The sequence below is a fragment of the Manis javanica genome, chromosome 15 (assembly GCF_040802235.1).
Source record: "Manis javanica isolate MJ-LG chromosome 15, MJ_LKY, whole genome shotgun sequence".
NCBI classification, from domain to species: Eukaryota; Metazoa; Chordata; class Mammalia; order Pholidota; family Manidae; genus Manis; species Manis javanica.
In genome coordinates, this window is record NC_133170.1 from 79,162,791 (window position 1) to 79,180,362 (window position 17,572).

The window sequence follows — 17,572 nt, forward strand, 5'->3', positions numbered from 1 at the left end:
GCAGCCGATGGGCTGGCGAGGGAAAAGGCTGGGAAGCTTGTGCAGAACAGACTCAGATTTGTAGCTCCATTATTGTTTTGACTATTTTTTAAAGATAATTATTTTGTGTGTTTCTGATTACAAAAATAATATAAAAAATCAGCAGTACAGAAATACATCGCAAGGAATTTGGATCCCCTCTGAGCCCACTCTTCCAGGAAAAAAAACCCTCCCAATGAACAGTTTGGGAGGGACTTTTTCTGTTCAATTATAAACAAAAATGGGCACAGGCCGCACGTTCTACAGCTTTGCCTTCCTTTCCCCCTAGGCAATATGCCTTGGGGGATTTATTTTCATGTCAGAACATGTAGATCTTCATTCTTCTTGAATGATTTTTGAGGCAGCCTGGGAGCTGTTAGTATAGAAGGGAACTAGCTCAGAAGGGCAACTGGATTCTACACTGGAAGGCCACTTAGCGTCCCTGTGATAAACCCCACAGTTGTCCGCCTGTGTGACACAGTCTGATGGGAGGGTGGGGTGTTTTGACATGTTCATGCACAACATTTATGGCACTAACTATTACTTAATTCAAAGCATTTGATGGCTAAGTGACCGAAGCCACAGAGACGAAGAGATTTGCTCAAGGTCAAACAATATGTTAGTTGTTGTATCCTGACTTGAACCCTGTACTTGACCCTCTTTTATTTATTTTTCCTTTTCCTTCTGTCCTTCTTGACTTTAACCACTGTCTTGCCTGGGCTGAGAGGTAGTTCTCAGTTTTAGGAGGTCCCTTCTGTGCAAGTTCATTTCTGAGTCTCTTGGTCATAAATAGTCCACTTGTGTTTCTCTCCTTAATTTCTTCAGCCTGCCCTTGAACCTGGAAATGCATTTTGGAACAATAATACCACAGAAGCCCAGACCCATTTGGTATCTGTAGTTAGTTAAGTGGGGAAAAAAGTGCAAGTGGAAATTCAGAAAAAAATAAACATTTTCATTTTTACCTTTGAGCATGTCTACCTTAACTCGTTGTATTTCTGAGGTAGGAACAAAGCCTTTAGAATCTGAACATCTTGACTTGAGATCCACTTATTTCATTCTTAAACCATGCCCCTAATACTTGACTATGTGATTGTGATTTCTTTAAAAGTAGAGCAAATGTCAAGTACTTTGTATGCAGAAACCTAATCTTTTATTTCTAGTTTTTTTGCACCTATACTGATCTGACAGAATTTTAAGAAACAATTTCCATTTTCATTCCTTCCAAAGAGCATTCAACCTAATTTTCATGGAAACTCTTGGTCCAGTATTTTATAGGTTTATGCAGCAGCTAATTGGACAGATAATTAGAGTAAAAATGCAACAAGCATAAACGTGGTTGGGGGAAACCCACACAGGTGATACTGGGTGTGCGTGACCATCGCCTTGTAGAGGCAGATGGACCACGGTGAACCAAAGAGGTTTCCTGGCCAAGAGCATTTCCAGGTGGCGGACATCTGTGCATGTGTCTTCCTGAGGGAGCCTGTCGGTTGGTCTAGCAAGATGGCTCACTGAAGGATGGCTAGAGAGTTTCTACTAGAATAAGGTTTTAAATTGAGCACTTACTATGTGCCAGGACTGTACTAAGCTGTATGTGTATTATCTCTTTAAGTCTCGAAACAATTCTGAATGTTATTCCCCCGCCATCTGAAGTTGAGAAAACTGAGACTCAGAGAGGCATCCTGCCTGGCTCAAAGTCACACAGCTAGTGAGTGTGGGGCCAAGAATTCTAACACCCAAGACCAGTGAAATTCTGACACCCAGGCTCATAACCATCGTGTAACACTGAAGGGTTGTTTTTCCGTGAAAGCCAGTGACTTGTCCTGGGCTGGTCCTGGGGAGTGCATGTTGGGGAGAAGGGTTGGCGGCCCTGACAAGAGACCCTGCTTTAACCCTCCCATCCCAGATTGCTGGCCTGATCACAGAGCTTGCCGATGAGCGCTTCAAAGGGGATGTGGCCTGCCAGGTGCTGGAGGGCGAGCGTGCTGAGCGGTTGCAGGCCTTCCGGGAGGTCCAGGAGCTGAAGGTGAGCCGTGAGAAGTGGCAGGGGTTGTGGCGAAACAGCGTGGCTGGGAGCGCGTGGACCTGGCCCCCTCTGCTCACAGCTGGGAGCAGTAAGCCTCCACGAGATGCACCGGCTCACTGACTCCCAGGCTCAAGGTCCTGCAGGACATCTGGGCCTTCCTAAGGCTTGGCCTTGGAATGGTCCTGGGTGAAGACTGGGCAGAGGGTGGCCAGTCCCCAGCTGTGAAGATGCCATGGATGCGGTGGCCATCGCAGGCTTCTGTCTAGCTGCAGGCCTTTCTTCCAGAGCAAGTATGAGCGAGTCCAGAAGAATTTGAAAGAAGTGGAGAAGCAGCTGGAAGAAGCCCAGCAGAAAATTCAGCTGAGTGACTTGGAAAGGAGTCACACTGGGAGGGGTGAGTGGACTGAGACCTGTGGGATTAGGCCCTGGTGGGAAAAACACTCATTCATTCATTCACTGAAACACACTGAGTGCTCCCTGAGCACTAGACAGAGCAGGCAGGCGCCCTCCCTGCCCTCCTGGAGCTTACAGTCTAGAGGGACAGGCAGACATCAAGCAGATGGTCCAACAGTCTCCCAAATAATAAGTTACCCAGGTCAGAGGTACTGTTCAGTAATAATGCAAAAAACAATGGAAAAAAGCACTGGTTCTAAGAACAAGGCACCTGTATATGGATATTTGCAATATCTGTTTCGAGGAAGGCAGTTCAGAGGTTTAATGTGGTTAAAAGTCTATAAACTTGAGTTTCTGACTTGAATCTAGGCTCATCTTTTATTAGCTGGATGGCTTTGGGCAAAAGCAGTATCATGCCTTAGTTTTCTCATCTTTCAAAGGGATGTAGTCATAGGTGAGCATGACTATTTTAATTATCTATCAATATGACTAATACATGCGGGGACTAGTGGGATCATTGTTCACACCCATAAGGGGAGCAGAAACTACTGCTAAACCTATTGAGAAGCAACATTAGATGCTCAGTGATGACTGAATGAATGGAGAGGGGATGAGAGGGCCCCGAACTGCCAGAGATCCGGAAACTCTGCGGACCCAGGGTTCCTGGTGGTGTCCACCTTACGGTTGCCTGGAGACCCACATCTCATGGTTGGACAGGCCTGGTGACATCTCTGTCAACTCCTCTCCCCCGTCTAAATGAGGTACATGAGAAGGATGCCCAGGGAGTCTGTCAGCTTTTAGAAAATGCTGGCATCATTCATTCGGTGCCCCCAGAGGATACATGCTCTTGAAACGTCAGGGGCCCTCAGAGGAATGGAGGTCATGCGGCTGTGGAGAAGAGGCAAGGATTTGCCCTCTATGCCCCTCTCGGCCTTTCATCCTGGCTACTCCATGGCAAGCATTTACCGGGCACCTTAATGCCAAGGAGTCTGGGATTCTCTGATACACGAGACCCAGCACGGTAGGGTATGTGCAAGGAGCAGCAGATGTGTTTGCACAGACCAGCCATGTGGGATACTGCAGGTTCCCCAGAAGAACACCAGTCCCCACTGCATGCTGACTGTGACTTATGTCACAGTGATGGCCCTGGGTTTGTCTCCCATGGGAAGATACAGGGGCTGAATGAGAGGACCAGCCGTGCCTAGCACAGGAGCCCATGAGTCACAATGCTGTAGAGGCCCTCAGCTCTGGATGCCTGCTCCAGGAAGCCCATCCACAAATACTTTGTTTTTCATTATGAAAATGGTACATAATCATCATAGAAAATTTCTAAAATGTAGGAAAGTTAAAAGGAGCAATAAAACACTTGAATCACACCACTGCAAAGCCACCACCTCCTCTTCTATCATGTTTATATTCCTATCATGTTAGGAGTATAAATTATAAATTATTAAATGGATGTTTTTCTACTGTGTATGGTTAAATATATAAAGAGAACCTTTTATGGTATGCATCTAGCACTAAACTGGACACTAGGGGTTTACAAGAAGAATTTTAGTTGGGTCCTACTCTCAAGAAGCTTGCAGTATAAATGGGGAGGTCAGATCAACCCAGGAAAGATGTGACTGGACAGTGAAAGTCTGAATTACACATACTAACTAAGAATAAGCACCCTTGGAGAGGAGGGGGCGGAAGTGGAAATCAGTTCGGGGAATGGAGAACGGTTTCCTCATCAGCTCATGGTGGCCATTCATGCCACTTTCTCTGTAGCGCATCAGAGCACAGAGCACACGGGCACCCACAGAAATGCTTCCTGCTTTCTCTTTCTTTTGCAGGCTATGCTGTTTGTTACTTGAGATTTCTTTTCCTGGTGAGGAGACAGGATTCTTTTCCCATGATGATACTATTTTCCTTGGCAGAAACTTGAACAAGCTCTAAGTCCTTACAGTTATATCATCCTTCTGATCGGGTTGGTTATGTGGGAATCCCTGTCGGGGTCACCTCTCCCAAGACCTCGGTCCTACCATCCATCCATCCCCAATCACCCACCTATCCATCTACTCTGCCATCCATTTATCTATCCACCTATCCATATATCTATCCATTACCCATCCATCCATCCATCCATCCACCCTAACATCCATCCAGTGAACGTTATGGAGTGTTTGTGATACACTATTGTACTAAGTCCTGTGGACACAATCGTGAACAAAAAAGGGTTTGCTGCCCTTATGCGTTCCAGTCCTCCTCTTAATTTCTGTAAGCTTCCCTTAGGGAAGCTCTGATCGTGCTAGGTTATAGTTATCTTTTTACATTGTTGGGCCTTCCACCAGGCTCTCCTTGAAGGTAGAATGGTTTTTTTGGTCATTTCCTTGTCCATTGTGCCTGGTATGGAATAGTGTCCTCAGTGAGTGTTTGGGTGGATGGAAGTAGATAAACAGTGTATGATGGATGGAACAATGGATGGATGGATGGATGGATGGATGGAGAGAGAGATCAGGTGGATGGTCTCTGTCTTAAGCTGTCCACCTGTGCAGTGTTTCCCATAGTTCCATTAACTTAAGGAAATTATTATCCAGACAGTCAAATGATAAGACATCATAACCCATTCTAGCCCATTCTATTTAGCCAAACAATTTCATCATGTCAGCAAATAATTTTTTTAGATATTTATCAAGTCAAGATATTGTTCAATTTTCTCATATAGATATCTTGTGACCAATGTCTCTGTTGTTAGGCATTCAGCAGACCCTTTAATTATTGCTCATTTACTTGTTAATTTAATCAATGGTTACTGATTGCATACTCTGTAACCCAATATGGGGGCCAGTAAGATTATTCCAACTGGTGAACTTGTATCATGTGTATGGGGAAACTTCTATGTGTAGGGAACTCTTCTAGAAAGTGTTAAGGATCCACAAATGACTATAACAGCTCCCCTGCCCTCAAGGACCATAGAATGTCCTTGGAAAAAGAAAGGTATGTATTCAAAGAAATTGAACAGTATAAGTAACCAGGCTTAAAATAGTGAGTAGTCAATAACTTAAAACAATTAGAGGGAGTCAGGACAGACTGCCTGGATGGAGTGTTTTTTTTTTTATAAAGCTTGGACTTAGAGCAGAATTTCCTAGCCTGAAGTCCAAGGCTGAGCCTCAAGAACTCTATTAATATTGTAATATTATGTGCAAGGAGCTAAGAAAGTGGCAGGGAGCCACCCTCACTTACCTGGTCTTTCTGACTTTGTCAAACAGCAGATGAGTGGCAAATGCGCTTCGACTGTGCTCAGATGGAGAATGAGTTCCTCCGAAAGCGTTTACAACAATTTGAGGAGAGGCTGGAATCAGAGCTGACGTCCAGGAAAGAGTTGGAGCAGAAGGTAAGAGGTAATAGGTAGTCTGAGTCACAAAAGGGTAAGGGAAAATTGTAAGCAGGTTCTTAACCTCCACTATTCAAGGTATGGGCTGGACCTTGGGAGCGAGAAGGGGCACCACCCATTCTATATTTTATCCATTCCCGTTGCCTCTAACCTGCCACCTCCATCTCTCATCTAAACCAAAGCCACAGCCCCCACCTGGTCTCCTTTCCTCCAGCCTCTCCCCTTAAGCATCTATCACACTGCGGCCATCATCTTTCAGAGCCTCTTTCAAATTGTTCTGCATTGCAACTCATACCGATCCTTGTGTGTTTTGCACGTTTTGATAGTGAGCTCATCTTCAACAGGTCTTTCTATTCCCACCACCGTAGCCCCAGGTGGTCTGCTTGATGGAATGTTCCTATTTTCCCCCCCTCTGACTCAGGGCAAATTTTTTTCTGTGTATTTAAGTATTTAAAAAAATTTTTGAGCTGATCTTATTTTAAAAAGTTTTTAAACTCTTAATTGATTTTAATGGAAGTCCCATGTTTATGGGGTGGTGGATGTGTTCCTCTAAGGGCAGCACTTTCGTACTTTCTCCTGAGCAATTCCTGGGATGATGCTAAATTCTCCGTGTCAGAATTGTCCGATATGTGCAATTGAGCTCTAAATCCTCATGAGGCTTAGACCTGGGGTTTTGATTTCTTGTGGGAATACTTACTCCCCAGCCCAGAGCCAGAGCGGCAGCAGGATTTCTTACCACCTTCCAGGCCGGTGGGTGGAACTCTTCCTGCCCCTTCTCACCAAGGTGCAGCTCTTTGAGGGCTCTGGTTTAATAAAAGGGTCTTCATTCCAACTTCCTGTCTTCCATGGGCTCAGGGCCTTGTCTCCTGTCTCCGGGCATTCAAACATAGCCCCTATCCTTAGGGGTATTTCTGTATCTTTCAACTGCTTCTCCTCTCCCCCATCTTGGCTGCCATGGTGTCAGCATCTACCATTATTGCTCTTGTTTTGTGTCCTCTGCATTCCTGACGGTCTGAAATTTCCCTTTCTTTTTTGAAATTGAAGCTAGACATTGCAAATATAATGTAACCTTACCTTGTGTTTCTATAAGAATGTGGTGATAGTTTAGCTCCTTGCTGATTTTGCATTGTCTACATTCCAACACGACTACACTTTACAACTAGTGGTGCACTGATAAACGGACTCTCTGAAAACAAACACACACCCTGATATGTTGCATTTGCCAACTGCCAGTTGCTGTGGTGTAAATACTCCCACCAGGGCCAATTTCAAGCTACCATTGTGGTGTCACTGAATGTGGAATTGGGAAGAGAATTACAGTCAACTCTCATCAGCAGGTCAAGTCAGCTCTAGCACACCACTGAGTCCAACCACACTCAGGTGTTTAAGGCTCCCAGCATAGTTGAGGGAAGGTATAGAGATTTTCCATGCGCCCTCACCCCCGCATATATACAGTCTCCACCATTATTAACATCCTCCACTAGAGTGGAGGATACAATCGATACAACTGATGAACATACTTTGACACATCATTATCACCCAAAGATCAGAGTTGACATTAGGGTTCACGCTTGGTAGTGTACATTCCATGGGTTTGGACAAGTGTATACTGACACGTACCCACCATTGTAGTTTCATGCAGTGTGGTTTCATTGTCCTAATGTCCTCTGTGCTCTGCCTGTTATCTCTCTCCCCCAGCCCCTGGCAACCACTGATAGGTGCACTGTCTCCATAATTTTGCCTTTTCCAGAATGTCACAGAGTTGGAATCATACCATATATAGTCTTTTCAGATTGGTTTCTTTCATTTAGTGATGTGCATTTAAGGTTCCTCCACATCTTTTAATGGCTTGATAGCTTATTTCTTTTTAGCACTGAATAATAGTCCATCATCTGAATGTACCACAGTTTGTCTATTCATCTACTGAAGAACATCTTGGTTGCTTCCAATTTGGCAATTATGAATAAAACTGCAACAAACATCTGTGTGTGGGTTTTTATGTGGACATACGTTTTCAGCCCCTTTGGGTAAATGCCAAGGAACATGATAACTATATCATGCGGTAAGAGTATGTGTAGTTTTGTAAGAAACCACCAAACCATCTCACAAAGTAGCCATGCCATTTTGCATTCTCACCAGCAAAGAGTAAGTGTTTCAGTTGCTTAACATCCTTGTCAACATTTGGTGTAATCAGTGCTCCAGATTTTAGCCATTCTAATAGACATGTAGTAGTATCTCATTGTTTTAATTTGCAATTCCCTGATGACATAAAATATGGAGCATCTTTTGATATGCTCATTCACCATCTATCTTCTTTGGTGAAACGTCTGTTAAAATCTTTGACCAATTTTTTAATTGAGAGGTTTTCTTATTGTTGAGTTTTAAGATATTTTGTATTTAGATACAGTCTTTTAGCAGATACGTCTTTTACAGATATTTTCTCCTAGCTATGGCTTGTCTTTTCACTCTCTTAATGAGTGTCACTTAAAGAGCATACTTTTTAATTTTAATAAAGTCTAGGCTATAAGTTCTCTCTCATGAGTCATGGCTTTGGTGTCATATTTAAAAAAGTCATTGCCAAGCCCAGAGTCATCCAGGCTTTTCCTCTGTTTTCTTTCAGGATCTGTTTGTAGTTTTGTATTATACATTTAGGTCTGTGATTCATTTTGAGTTAATTTTTGTGAAGGGTGTAAGGTCTGTGTCTAGATTCATTTTTTTGCATGTGGGTGTCCAATTGGGCCAGCACCATTTGTTAAAAAGATTTTGTTTGTGCCATTGTATTGACTTTGCCCTTTATTAAAGGTCAGTTGACTATTTTGGTGAGTCTACTACTGCGCTCTCTATTCTGTTCCATTGCACTATATTTTTCTCTCCTCCAGAAAATGCCTTATTGTTTCTCACCTCTGGGCCTTTGCATATGCTGTTTCCTCTTCCTAGCACACTCTTTCTCTCCCCTGTCTATATATCTCCAACTCTCCTTAATATTTCAGCTTAATTAAGTGTTCTCTTACCAGAAAATCTTCCCTGACAGATTGGATTGAGTGCCCCTGAATCATTCCCCAAATATAAGCTTTGTCATGCTATATTGTTATTATTTGCTTCCTTGGTCTCTCCATAGAGGTAAGCACCATGAGAGCTAAGGTCATATTTGCCAGCCCTACTATAATTATAGCTCCTCATCGTCAAGAGACAAGTATCTTGGGCTATCTTGCAAGTGAACCAGGGCAAGATCCTTACATGGGATCTTATAAACAAGAGAAGTTGGGGCTCATTATCCACCATGGTGGTGGTGATTTTAGTGTTTGATTCCAAGACTGACGTTCTATTGTGTTCCTCAAGAGACATACTAAGCTATAGATGAACACAGGACAACTACAGGGAAACAGCCCAGTTCTTTAATAACAAATTATAAAGTCAGGTCAGTTTTCCCAAGGAAGGGTGGATATTCATGCTACATTAAAATGTAATAAAACTGCAACCTTTTCTGAGCAGCAGAATATAAGAAAACATTCCATTTGCCTTCGAATACTGAATTTAGAATTACAGGCTTCATTAGCTTAGAGTTTTGCTTATTTAAAACAATTCTTTAATGAGGCCATTCCTTCAAAGCCAGTGTGCTGAGTTGCCCTCTCTCCCAGATCGAAACTAGGACATTTGGGAGGGTGTTTCGTCGAGGAAGATGTAAGGGGCATCCTCTCTGTATGCAGCCATGTGCATTCCTGTGCAATTTGGGCCTGGGTTTCCTGGGCTGATTTCTATGTGTGCCCTTCTAGCTGTTTCATGGCTAATGCTCACACGGCTCTGCAGATTATGCCAGCTGATGGGGGCATTAATTATACAGTATTCTAGGGGCTGTCAAGTTTAAACAGGGCATGTGAAGAATCTGGGGGTGTGTTGGCAGGAGGATTATTGAGGAAAATTAAATACCAACCTATGAAGTTGATGTAATTACCCCTTTTTTTACCCCTGAGCAAACTGAGGGTTCCTTAAAGTGACACAGGTAGAAAGTGGTCAAGACCCAATCTTTCTGGCGCCAGTGCCCATCATGCTCACCTTGGAAGTGGCAGCTGCTTGAAATAAAGTAGGAAGTCCACTCAGTGCTACCAGAGTGGGCTGATTGATCCTGTTACTCCCACAGCTCGGGGAGCTCCAGGGTGCTTACGAGGGGGCCAAGAAGATGGCTCACCAGCTTAAGAGGAAGTGCCACCATCTGACCTGTGACCTGGAGGACACCCACCTCCAGCTAGAGAATGAGCAAAGCCGAAACCACGAGCTGGAGAAGAAACAGAAGAAGTGAGTCACATTCTGCATCGTCCCCTGGGTACCAGGGTGCGCGCATTGGTGCTGGGGTCCACTGGGGTCTCTGGTTTCTCCTCCCAAGCTCCCTCACTCTGTCAGGGTTCCTCATCCCTAGGGCTGAACCCTCTTTTTCTGCCAACTCCCTTGTTTCCTTCCCCAACCCACACCTTATTCTTGCGAGGTTCTCCTAAGAATATGGCAAAAAATCATTCTTTTCTGTTACCCAATTTGAGCCCTATTACCCATGGAGCATGTGTCCTTGGGAACTTTCTTGGCCTCTCGGGAACTCAGTGTCTCCATTTATCAATGAAGAGTTTGTCCATGGAAGACAAAGAGCCTAGCATGATGGTTAGGAGCAAAGTGCTGACATCATACCACCCTGGTTCAAGTCCCAGCTGTGCCTCTTTCTAGTTGTGCGACCTTGGACTTGTCCTTCAACCCTTCTCAGCCTCAGATTGTTTTCCTTAAGAGGGGGTGAGATTGTTCTTACCCTTGTGGTAAGAACTAAATAATATGGCTGGTGTATCCAACAGGCCAGATCCTGCCTGGTTCCCAGTCCCATTGTGGAAAATGGGGAAAGAGAAGGAAGGCAGAATACTGAGCCCCTGCCTTTTTCGTTTAGGGTCTGGATGCTCAGGTCAGTTCTGGCCGGGACTGGACCTTGGGTATGAACAAGATCCCAAGTGTGAAGCTGCATGCTGGTTCACATGCTTGCTTTCCCACTGGGATGCTGTCACAGCTCGCCAGTGGCGGAGCCTAGAGCAGCAGAGCCCAGGTCCACACTCACCGGTTTCCTTTTGCAAAACCTCAGCGCCTGAGGTGCTTTCATCTCTGGACACCCTGGCTGTGTCTGCAGCTCTTCAGCTTGTTTGAGAAGAGTAAAGATGTGGAGGGCTCCTGTTTTGAGCCAGACTAGCCCTCATGGAGACTTGCTAGGAGGCACCTGGATGCATCACAGCCTCTTTTAGAAGGTCCAGGATACAAACACAGGAAAACATTCCTGCGTGTGCCAGAACATGGTCTTGCTGAGAGCCTTTTCCAAGAGGTAGCAAACTGAATTACATTTCCATGGGAGTGGCATAGGTTTTGATCTTGATCTGCGTTAGATATTGTCTCTGTGTTTATCTTTGAGCTTTTCTGAGCGGACGTTTTCATCTGAAAAATGAGTCAGAAAGCATGGCTCTCAAAATGAGAGGTCTATGTGACTGATTTCCAACTGTTTCCTTTTTCACATGCCCATGGGGGTTCTTGCTGAACATTGTCCTTGCAGTGGGGAAAATGACTTTGTCCGACCTTGTGTGACCTTGTGAAATGACACCACCTCTCTGGGCCAGAGAGTGACTGATGTTGCAGAAGAGTCCTTGTTCTTAAACAGGCCACCTGGTGTTGAAGAACAGCTCTGACAGGCCCAGCCCCGACCCTGACCGACCCCAATCTGCAAATTGAGAGGCGTGGACTCCATCACCCCCCAGATCTCTGGAGCTATGACAATGTTAGCCCTCACCTATGGTTCCACCCCTGTGCTGAAGGTGGATGGTTTCAGCTCTCTAAGAGTTAGGGGGACTGTCTTTGGATTTATGCAGCCAGAAAATTCATCTCTCTGGTTGTTTCCTAACCCCCTTGGGTTATCCCTTATTCTAGGACTTAAGAGCGCCCCTATAATGCCCCCCCTGTGAAAATCCCCATTTCTTCATACTTAATTTCTTCCTCTTACCTGTCCTATAATGCTTTCCACTTAGCTACCGTCTCTTCAGAGAAGTTAATTTATGTTTTGATGCTAATTACAAATAGCAACCATTGTCTTTCTAGATGAGCCTAGCATTTTGGCAGGAGCCTATGAGGGCAGTAGAAGTCTCAACCTAATGGTGGAAATTCAGGCAGAATGACCAGTGAGGGAGAGATCTAGAAATTAGCAATACTTCCGCATACCTCTGTAAGTTTAATCCAGTTACAGGTGCAGCCACCCCCTGAGTTTGCTGGGCCCAGGACGGAGGGACGTCTCCTCACCGGTAGAGTCCACTGTTCTGACCTTGGCTTCTAAGTCTAGAGTGGCCCATTCTGGTTCCATTTGGACTTGGCTTCTTGTTGCCATGGTTACCCATGGGTCACAACACTCAGTTCTGAGGGCTGATGGAACTCCCAGCCCGCTTCTACTGGGTAAGGCCTGGGCTGGGTTCGTTGACTCCCACACTCAAGGGATGCTGGGCATTGGGCCCACTCCTAGTGGGGTGAATGGGGTGTGCCAATCTGTCTGGCCTCAGGCAGTGGGTCGGCTGGTGTGTTCCAGAAGTTAGGGTCTGTAGGAGCCATTCTTTGGCATCAGGTGGCTTATTAAGTCACGGACAACTTTGGAATATCAGCCACTGTCTGGCTCCCACTGTCTTATCGTACCTGTCCCAGAGTATAGGCTGGTAGATGAGAGACGAGCTGGAATGGTAGACAGGCTGGGCTCCAACCTGCTTCCACCACTTTGGAATTTTAGGCTGAATCACTCCACTGCTCTGAATGTCAGGTTTTTCTTCTGTGAAATGTGTATAACAACATGTTTCTTGCTCTTGTTATAAAGACCAAATGGACCCCAGACCAGAGCCTGGCTGTTTGTGACCACTGAATCCTTATACCATCACAGTGTTTCCATTCACAGGCAACCAATAGTGCCTCTTGAATGATGCCACCAACAGCCAATCACAAAGCTCCCGGGCTGTTTCGGCAGAAGCGATCCCTCATGGGACTCATGATTGGCTTCCTCAGGAGTCTGAGACTTTGAATGACCATCTAGTGTCAAGGGACATTGGATAATCTTGTAACAAGGGTAACGTTCTTCTTACCAAGGCCCAAGGCCCAAGCCCCATGCCCAATTTGGCCATTCTGGCCACACCATGTTCCCGGGAGCAGTGGGACTTCCTGTATGGGCCAAGGACAAGTGGCCAGGGTCCCATCTTACTGAGGCCTGGCAGAGCCTTCTATTGGTTTCCTCATCTCTGATAGAGGTAGAGGCTGAGACGGCTGCGTGGAATGATGTCACACCCAGGGAGTGCCTCTCACCTAGTGGCCACCATCATGGAGGGGCCGGGATTGCCCCAGGCGAGGCCTTTCCTAATTTCCAGGAAATGGACCCCCAGTAGGACTGTCTAGTCTCTGTGTATTCTGCTTGAGAGACAAAGGAAGACAAGATTGAATGTACTAACATCCAGCATTTTATCAATAATTACCCCACTCTAATATGGCATACAAGTGCATAGCCAGATAATAATCATGTAAAATATGAAATGTAGAATATCCCTTGTTTGTGCAGATTATACATTCATCCATTCACCAACCAATTACTGTTAGACACCAAACCAGGCCTTGTAGAGTTAAAGGTTCTTGGCATACACTGATAAACCACATTGATTGGATCTTTCTATATATCTATGTTTTTTATTTTTATTCTTTATCTGTATATAATTGTATTCTATTTTCATTTTCATCTATGTATTTTTTATCATATTTTACTTAAGTCTCCAGTATTTCTGTAGAAACCTATAAAAGCCTATATAAACCCTGCAAGTTGCTCTCTGGCGTTGCAGATTCCTATCCCGCACCCACAGCCTTGCACCAAAGCCCTGAGCAGACCCTCCATGTCATTCTCACCCTTGAGTGGTTCTCTCCAGCCCCCTTCCTCCCTTGCCCCAGGTCCCCCCACCAGGGTGCCATGACACGTGTTCTGCTTGGACAGGTTTGACATGCAGCTGGCCCAGGCCCTGGGTGAGTCTGTGTTTGAGAAGGGCCTCCGCGAGAAAGTGACGCAGGAGAACACAGGCGTGCGGTGGGAACTCGGCCAACTTCAGCAGCAGTTGAAGGTAAGCGATAGAGCACATGGAACCCATTCGGCTCTGGGTTGCTGACTCAGAAAACCTCACCATGCGTCTGCTGTAAACAGTGCAAGGAGAGAACTCTGGGTAGATGTCCTGGTCTGCCAGCCAGCTGGAGCCATGGGTTCCAGCATGCCTTAATAAAACAAAGAGTTCACGGCAGATTGATAATCAGGCCTCCCTAGCTTGATGTCCTTCCTGTTCTTGCTCTGCCCACCAGCATGAGTTCCAAGGTGCCCACCTGGGAGGCGTGGAGGGCTTGGCACAGAATGAGTCAGCTGCAGCCTTGTCCCGTGCAGGGGGATTGAATTAGAATATGGCATAGGCATCTTACTTGGCTGAGCCTCACCCTTCTGTGGCTCCCTGTTATCCTTGGGAGAACCTCTTAGCCTTTGGTGTCCCACCAGGGGTACTGTGCAGGGCTGCAAGGGTGAGATGTAGCTGGCAGCTCATAGAGGTAACCCTGGGGGGAGGGGAGGCATAGTCACGTGACTCCAGATCTCTGTCCCCTTTGTTTCTGTAGCAAAAGGAGCAGGAGACATTGCAGCTGACTCAAGAGGTGAAGACGCTGCAGGCCCAAAAACGGGAGCTGCTGGGGCCGCTCTCTTCGGGGGGAAATTGTGTCGCTGGTTTGAAGGAGAGGCTCTGGGAGCTGGAATCCAGTGCCCTCGAGCAACAGAAAATCCACAGCCAGCAGGAAAACACCATCAAGCAACTGGAGCAGGTAGGCAAGCCCTGCCCATTGCTGGCTCCAGTGCAGAGCGGAGTTATTTAAATATAACATTGGCAACTCACTCAGCTTCTCCTCTTCTTTCTGTGGCTCCCTGTTGCCCCAGAGAGCCTCTAAAGCCCTACGTCTGACATTCAGAGCCTTCGTGATCCAGCCCATGCTCGCCTTCCTGCAAGTGTCAGTGTCATCTCAGAGAACTTGCCCTCATCACCCTCTTGGATAAAGCCCCACCCGTACACCATTCACTTTCTGTCTCCTTAGCTGGTCTCTTCTCCTTCATATTCAATAGTATTTTAAAAAATTTGCTCAATGCTTCTCTCCTCCATTAGGATGTATGTTTCAGGAAGACAGGGTTTTGTGTTGATCTTACTTGTCAGGGTATCCCTAGAGTCTAAAGTGAGGCCAGGTACATAGTTGGTGCTCAATAAATAACCATTGACCAAGATCTGACACTTATTGAGCGCTGACTGCGTACCAGACTCAGCCCTAAGCTCTCCCCGCTTAATCATCTCAGGAATCGGCACAAGAACTTAACATAGGGAGCTATTAGTATCATCCCCACTTTACAGATGTGGAAGTGAGGTTCAGAGATGCAGAGAAAGCAGCAGGGGTAGAACTTGAAGGCTGGCCATCTGACTCCATGGTGCCTGGCATACCTACTGTGTGCATTTGCTGTACACAAACTTGAGGAAGATTGGAGAGTTACTGTTTGGAAACTGCAAAATAACTAAGGGGGATAGACAGGAATATCAAATACTCTAGTACCAGCATCTTCCACAAAGTACCAGGTGAAGATTTTATATGTCTGCTTGTTTATTTATATGCCCACTTCATCTGACAGAATTAGAAGCCGCTTACAGGTTGTATGTGCAATAAAATAGAAAAATTATAAAGAAAACAATCTAAACCAGAAAAACGCAAACTAGAATAGATGCTAAGGAGGGGCAGGGATGGTGGATTAATATGCAGATACGCAAAACATAGGATCTTCCATACTTAGTAGTTTTACATCTAAAACTCCTGGTGGCCAGAGAGAAAAAGGAAATGTGAACTTGGTACTTTTTTTTTTATCCCATGATAAAGACAAACCAGTTTTTCAAGGGGAAGCAAGGCTTTTCCTGATGCTTAGCTTGTAAGAAATTTCTCACATGGGATTTCATAAGTGGCAATTATTTTGAAGTGGTCCTAAGGGCAGAGCCCCTTTTTCAAGAAAATCTGAGCAGGCAGTGTGGATTTGTAAGGCAGTTGAACTCTGAGCAGCTCTGATAAAGTGGGGTGAGAGAGTGGGGAGTTAGGAGGTGAGGGGGGTGTGGGACGTGGGGTGGGAAGATCGAGGTGCCCTCCTTGCTTCTCCCCTATTCCCGCTGCATGGACATGGAGCCCACCAAGTATTGAGACCAGGGTGTGGTGGGCATCAAAGGACAGAGTCTGAAATTGTTCAGAAAACAGAGCTGCCTTACTTACTCAGTCAACCAGTATTTATCAAGTACCTATTTGGTGTCATATGCTAAGGATGCAGCTGAAATAAGACAAATGTGGTCTTTGCCCTCCTGATAGTTATAGTCACGCTTAATGTCCTGGGGAAGCTTAATTTGCAGATCTGGCTTAGGAGCATAGCTGGGGAAACAGGGAAGGCTTCTTGGAGGAAGTCACATTTATCAAAGCTGCAAGGTGAAGGATGAATCCAAGTTGGCTCATCAAGAGAGTTCTAGGCAGAAGGAACAGCCTGCACAAAGGCCTAAGACAGGAAAGTCATGTGGCACTTAAGCAGCTGTAATATGGTCACATCCAGATGGGTTCCTCAAGGTAGTGCCTTGTCTGTATGACCTTAGACAAGTCCTCAGTTATCGCTAGACTTTGGTCTCCTCATTTGTACAATGAAATCAGAGCCTCATCAATCCCTTAGGTTGCCCCTAACCCCAGCTATGGATCCGAGAAGGTTCATGAAGGAGGTGGAATGTCCGCGTAGGTCATTAAAGGTTCACCATCACATAGCAACCCAGAGTCAAGAATAAAGCAAGCTCTTTGGAAAACTGTTAACTCTTTAAGCTCCCAGCAGGGGGCTACTCAGTGCTCCGAAGCAGAAATGTCCTCCCGTGACTTCCGGGACCCCAGCGGTAATGCTGATTCCTGAATTTCCACCTTCACTTCACACAAGAGGCAAGGCTGACTCACCACTTTCAAATATCTTTGGCCTCACCCATAACCTCATCCCACATTATGTCCTTGTAGACATCGAGGCAATATTTATTGATTACAATATAGCACTTTTTCCAGGGAATTTTATGTTAACTCATACAAGCTTGACATAAATGGTATTGCAGATGTCAGGAGTACCCAAGAGGCTAGAAAAAAATGAAAAAGAAATATTGTATTTACTTGCTTAAGCTCCTTGTTTTGGATTATCTCCCCATAACCTCTGTCATTTTAAAGGAGGCAGGGAAGGAAGTTGACATTTAAAGTGAGCCTGCTTTATGCCAGGAACTATAATAGGGGGAACCCTCCTTTTTTCTCTTTACCACAGTCCTACAGAGCAGAAAATACTATCAACACTTTAAAAGACCAAGATCGTTTTTTCTCAACTTAATTTCCTTGGAAGGAAAAGCAATTGCAACCCTCTGAAAGCTTGGTGAGAGGTTCTGGGGTGGTGCAGGAAATGGTCAGAAAGTTACGGTTTGTACAATGTTATCCATCCATGGTATTGGGTTCCAAATGCAGCTCCATGAATCAACAGTGTAAAGAGTGTAGGTAATTGAAAGCTTAAAACTAGATTCTTAGGGCCTGTATCCTGGAGATTCTGATCCAATAGGTTGAGGGAGAATCTCTGGAATTTAATTTTTTTAATGCATGAAGTAATTCTAATATGCCACAGAATTTGA

At 45.3% G+C, this 17,572-nt stretch overlaps 1 protein-coding gene across 8 annotated transcripts in view; it reads left to right on the plus strand.

Moving 5' to 3' along the window:
- Positions 1-17,572, plus strand: part of MYO18B (myosin XVIIIB) — a 234,028-nt gene that overhangs the window by 108,969 nt on the left and 107,487 nt on the right. For 7 of the 8 annotated variants that reach the window (XM_073223995.1, XM_073223991.1, XM_073223990.1 and 4 more), the window contains exons 25-30: positions 1,922-2,041; positions 2,327-2,435; positions 5,686-5,810; positions 9,949-10,103; positions 13,828-13,951; positions 14,487-14,687. In XM_073223995.1, coding sequence (XP_073080096.1) covers positions 1,922-2,041; positions 2,327-2,435; positions 5,686-5,810; positions 9,949-10,103; positions 13,828-13,951; positions 14,487-14,687 — 834 coding nt within the window. The remainder of the gene's footprint in view (positions 1-1,921; positions 2,042-2,326; positions 2,436-5,685; positions 5,811-9,948; positions 10,104-13,827; positions 13,952-14,486; positions 14,688-17,572) is intronic. The other variant, XM_073223992.1, reaches the window with a different exon arrangement.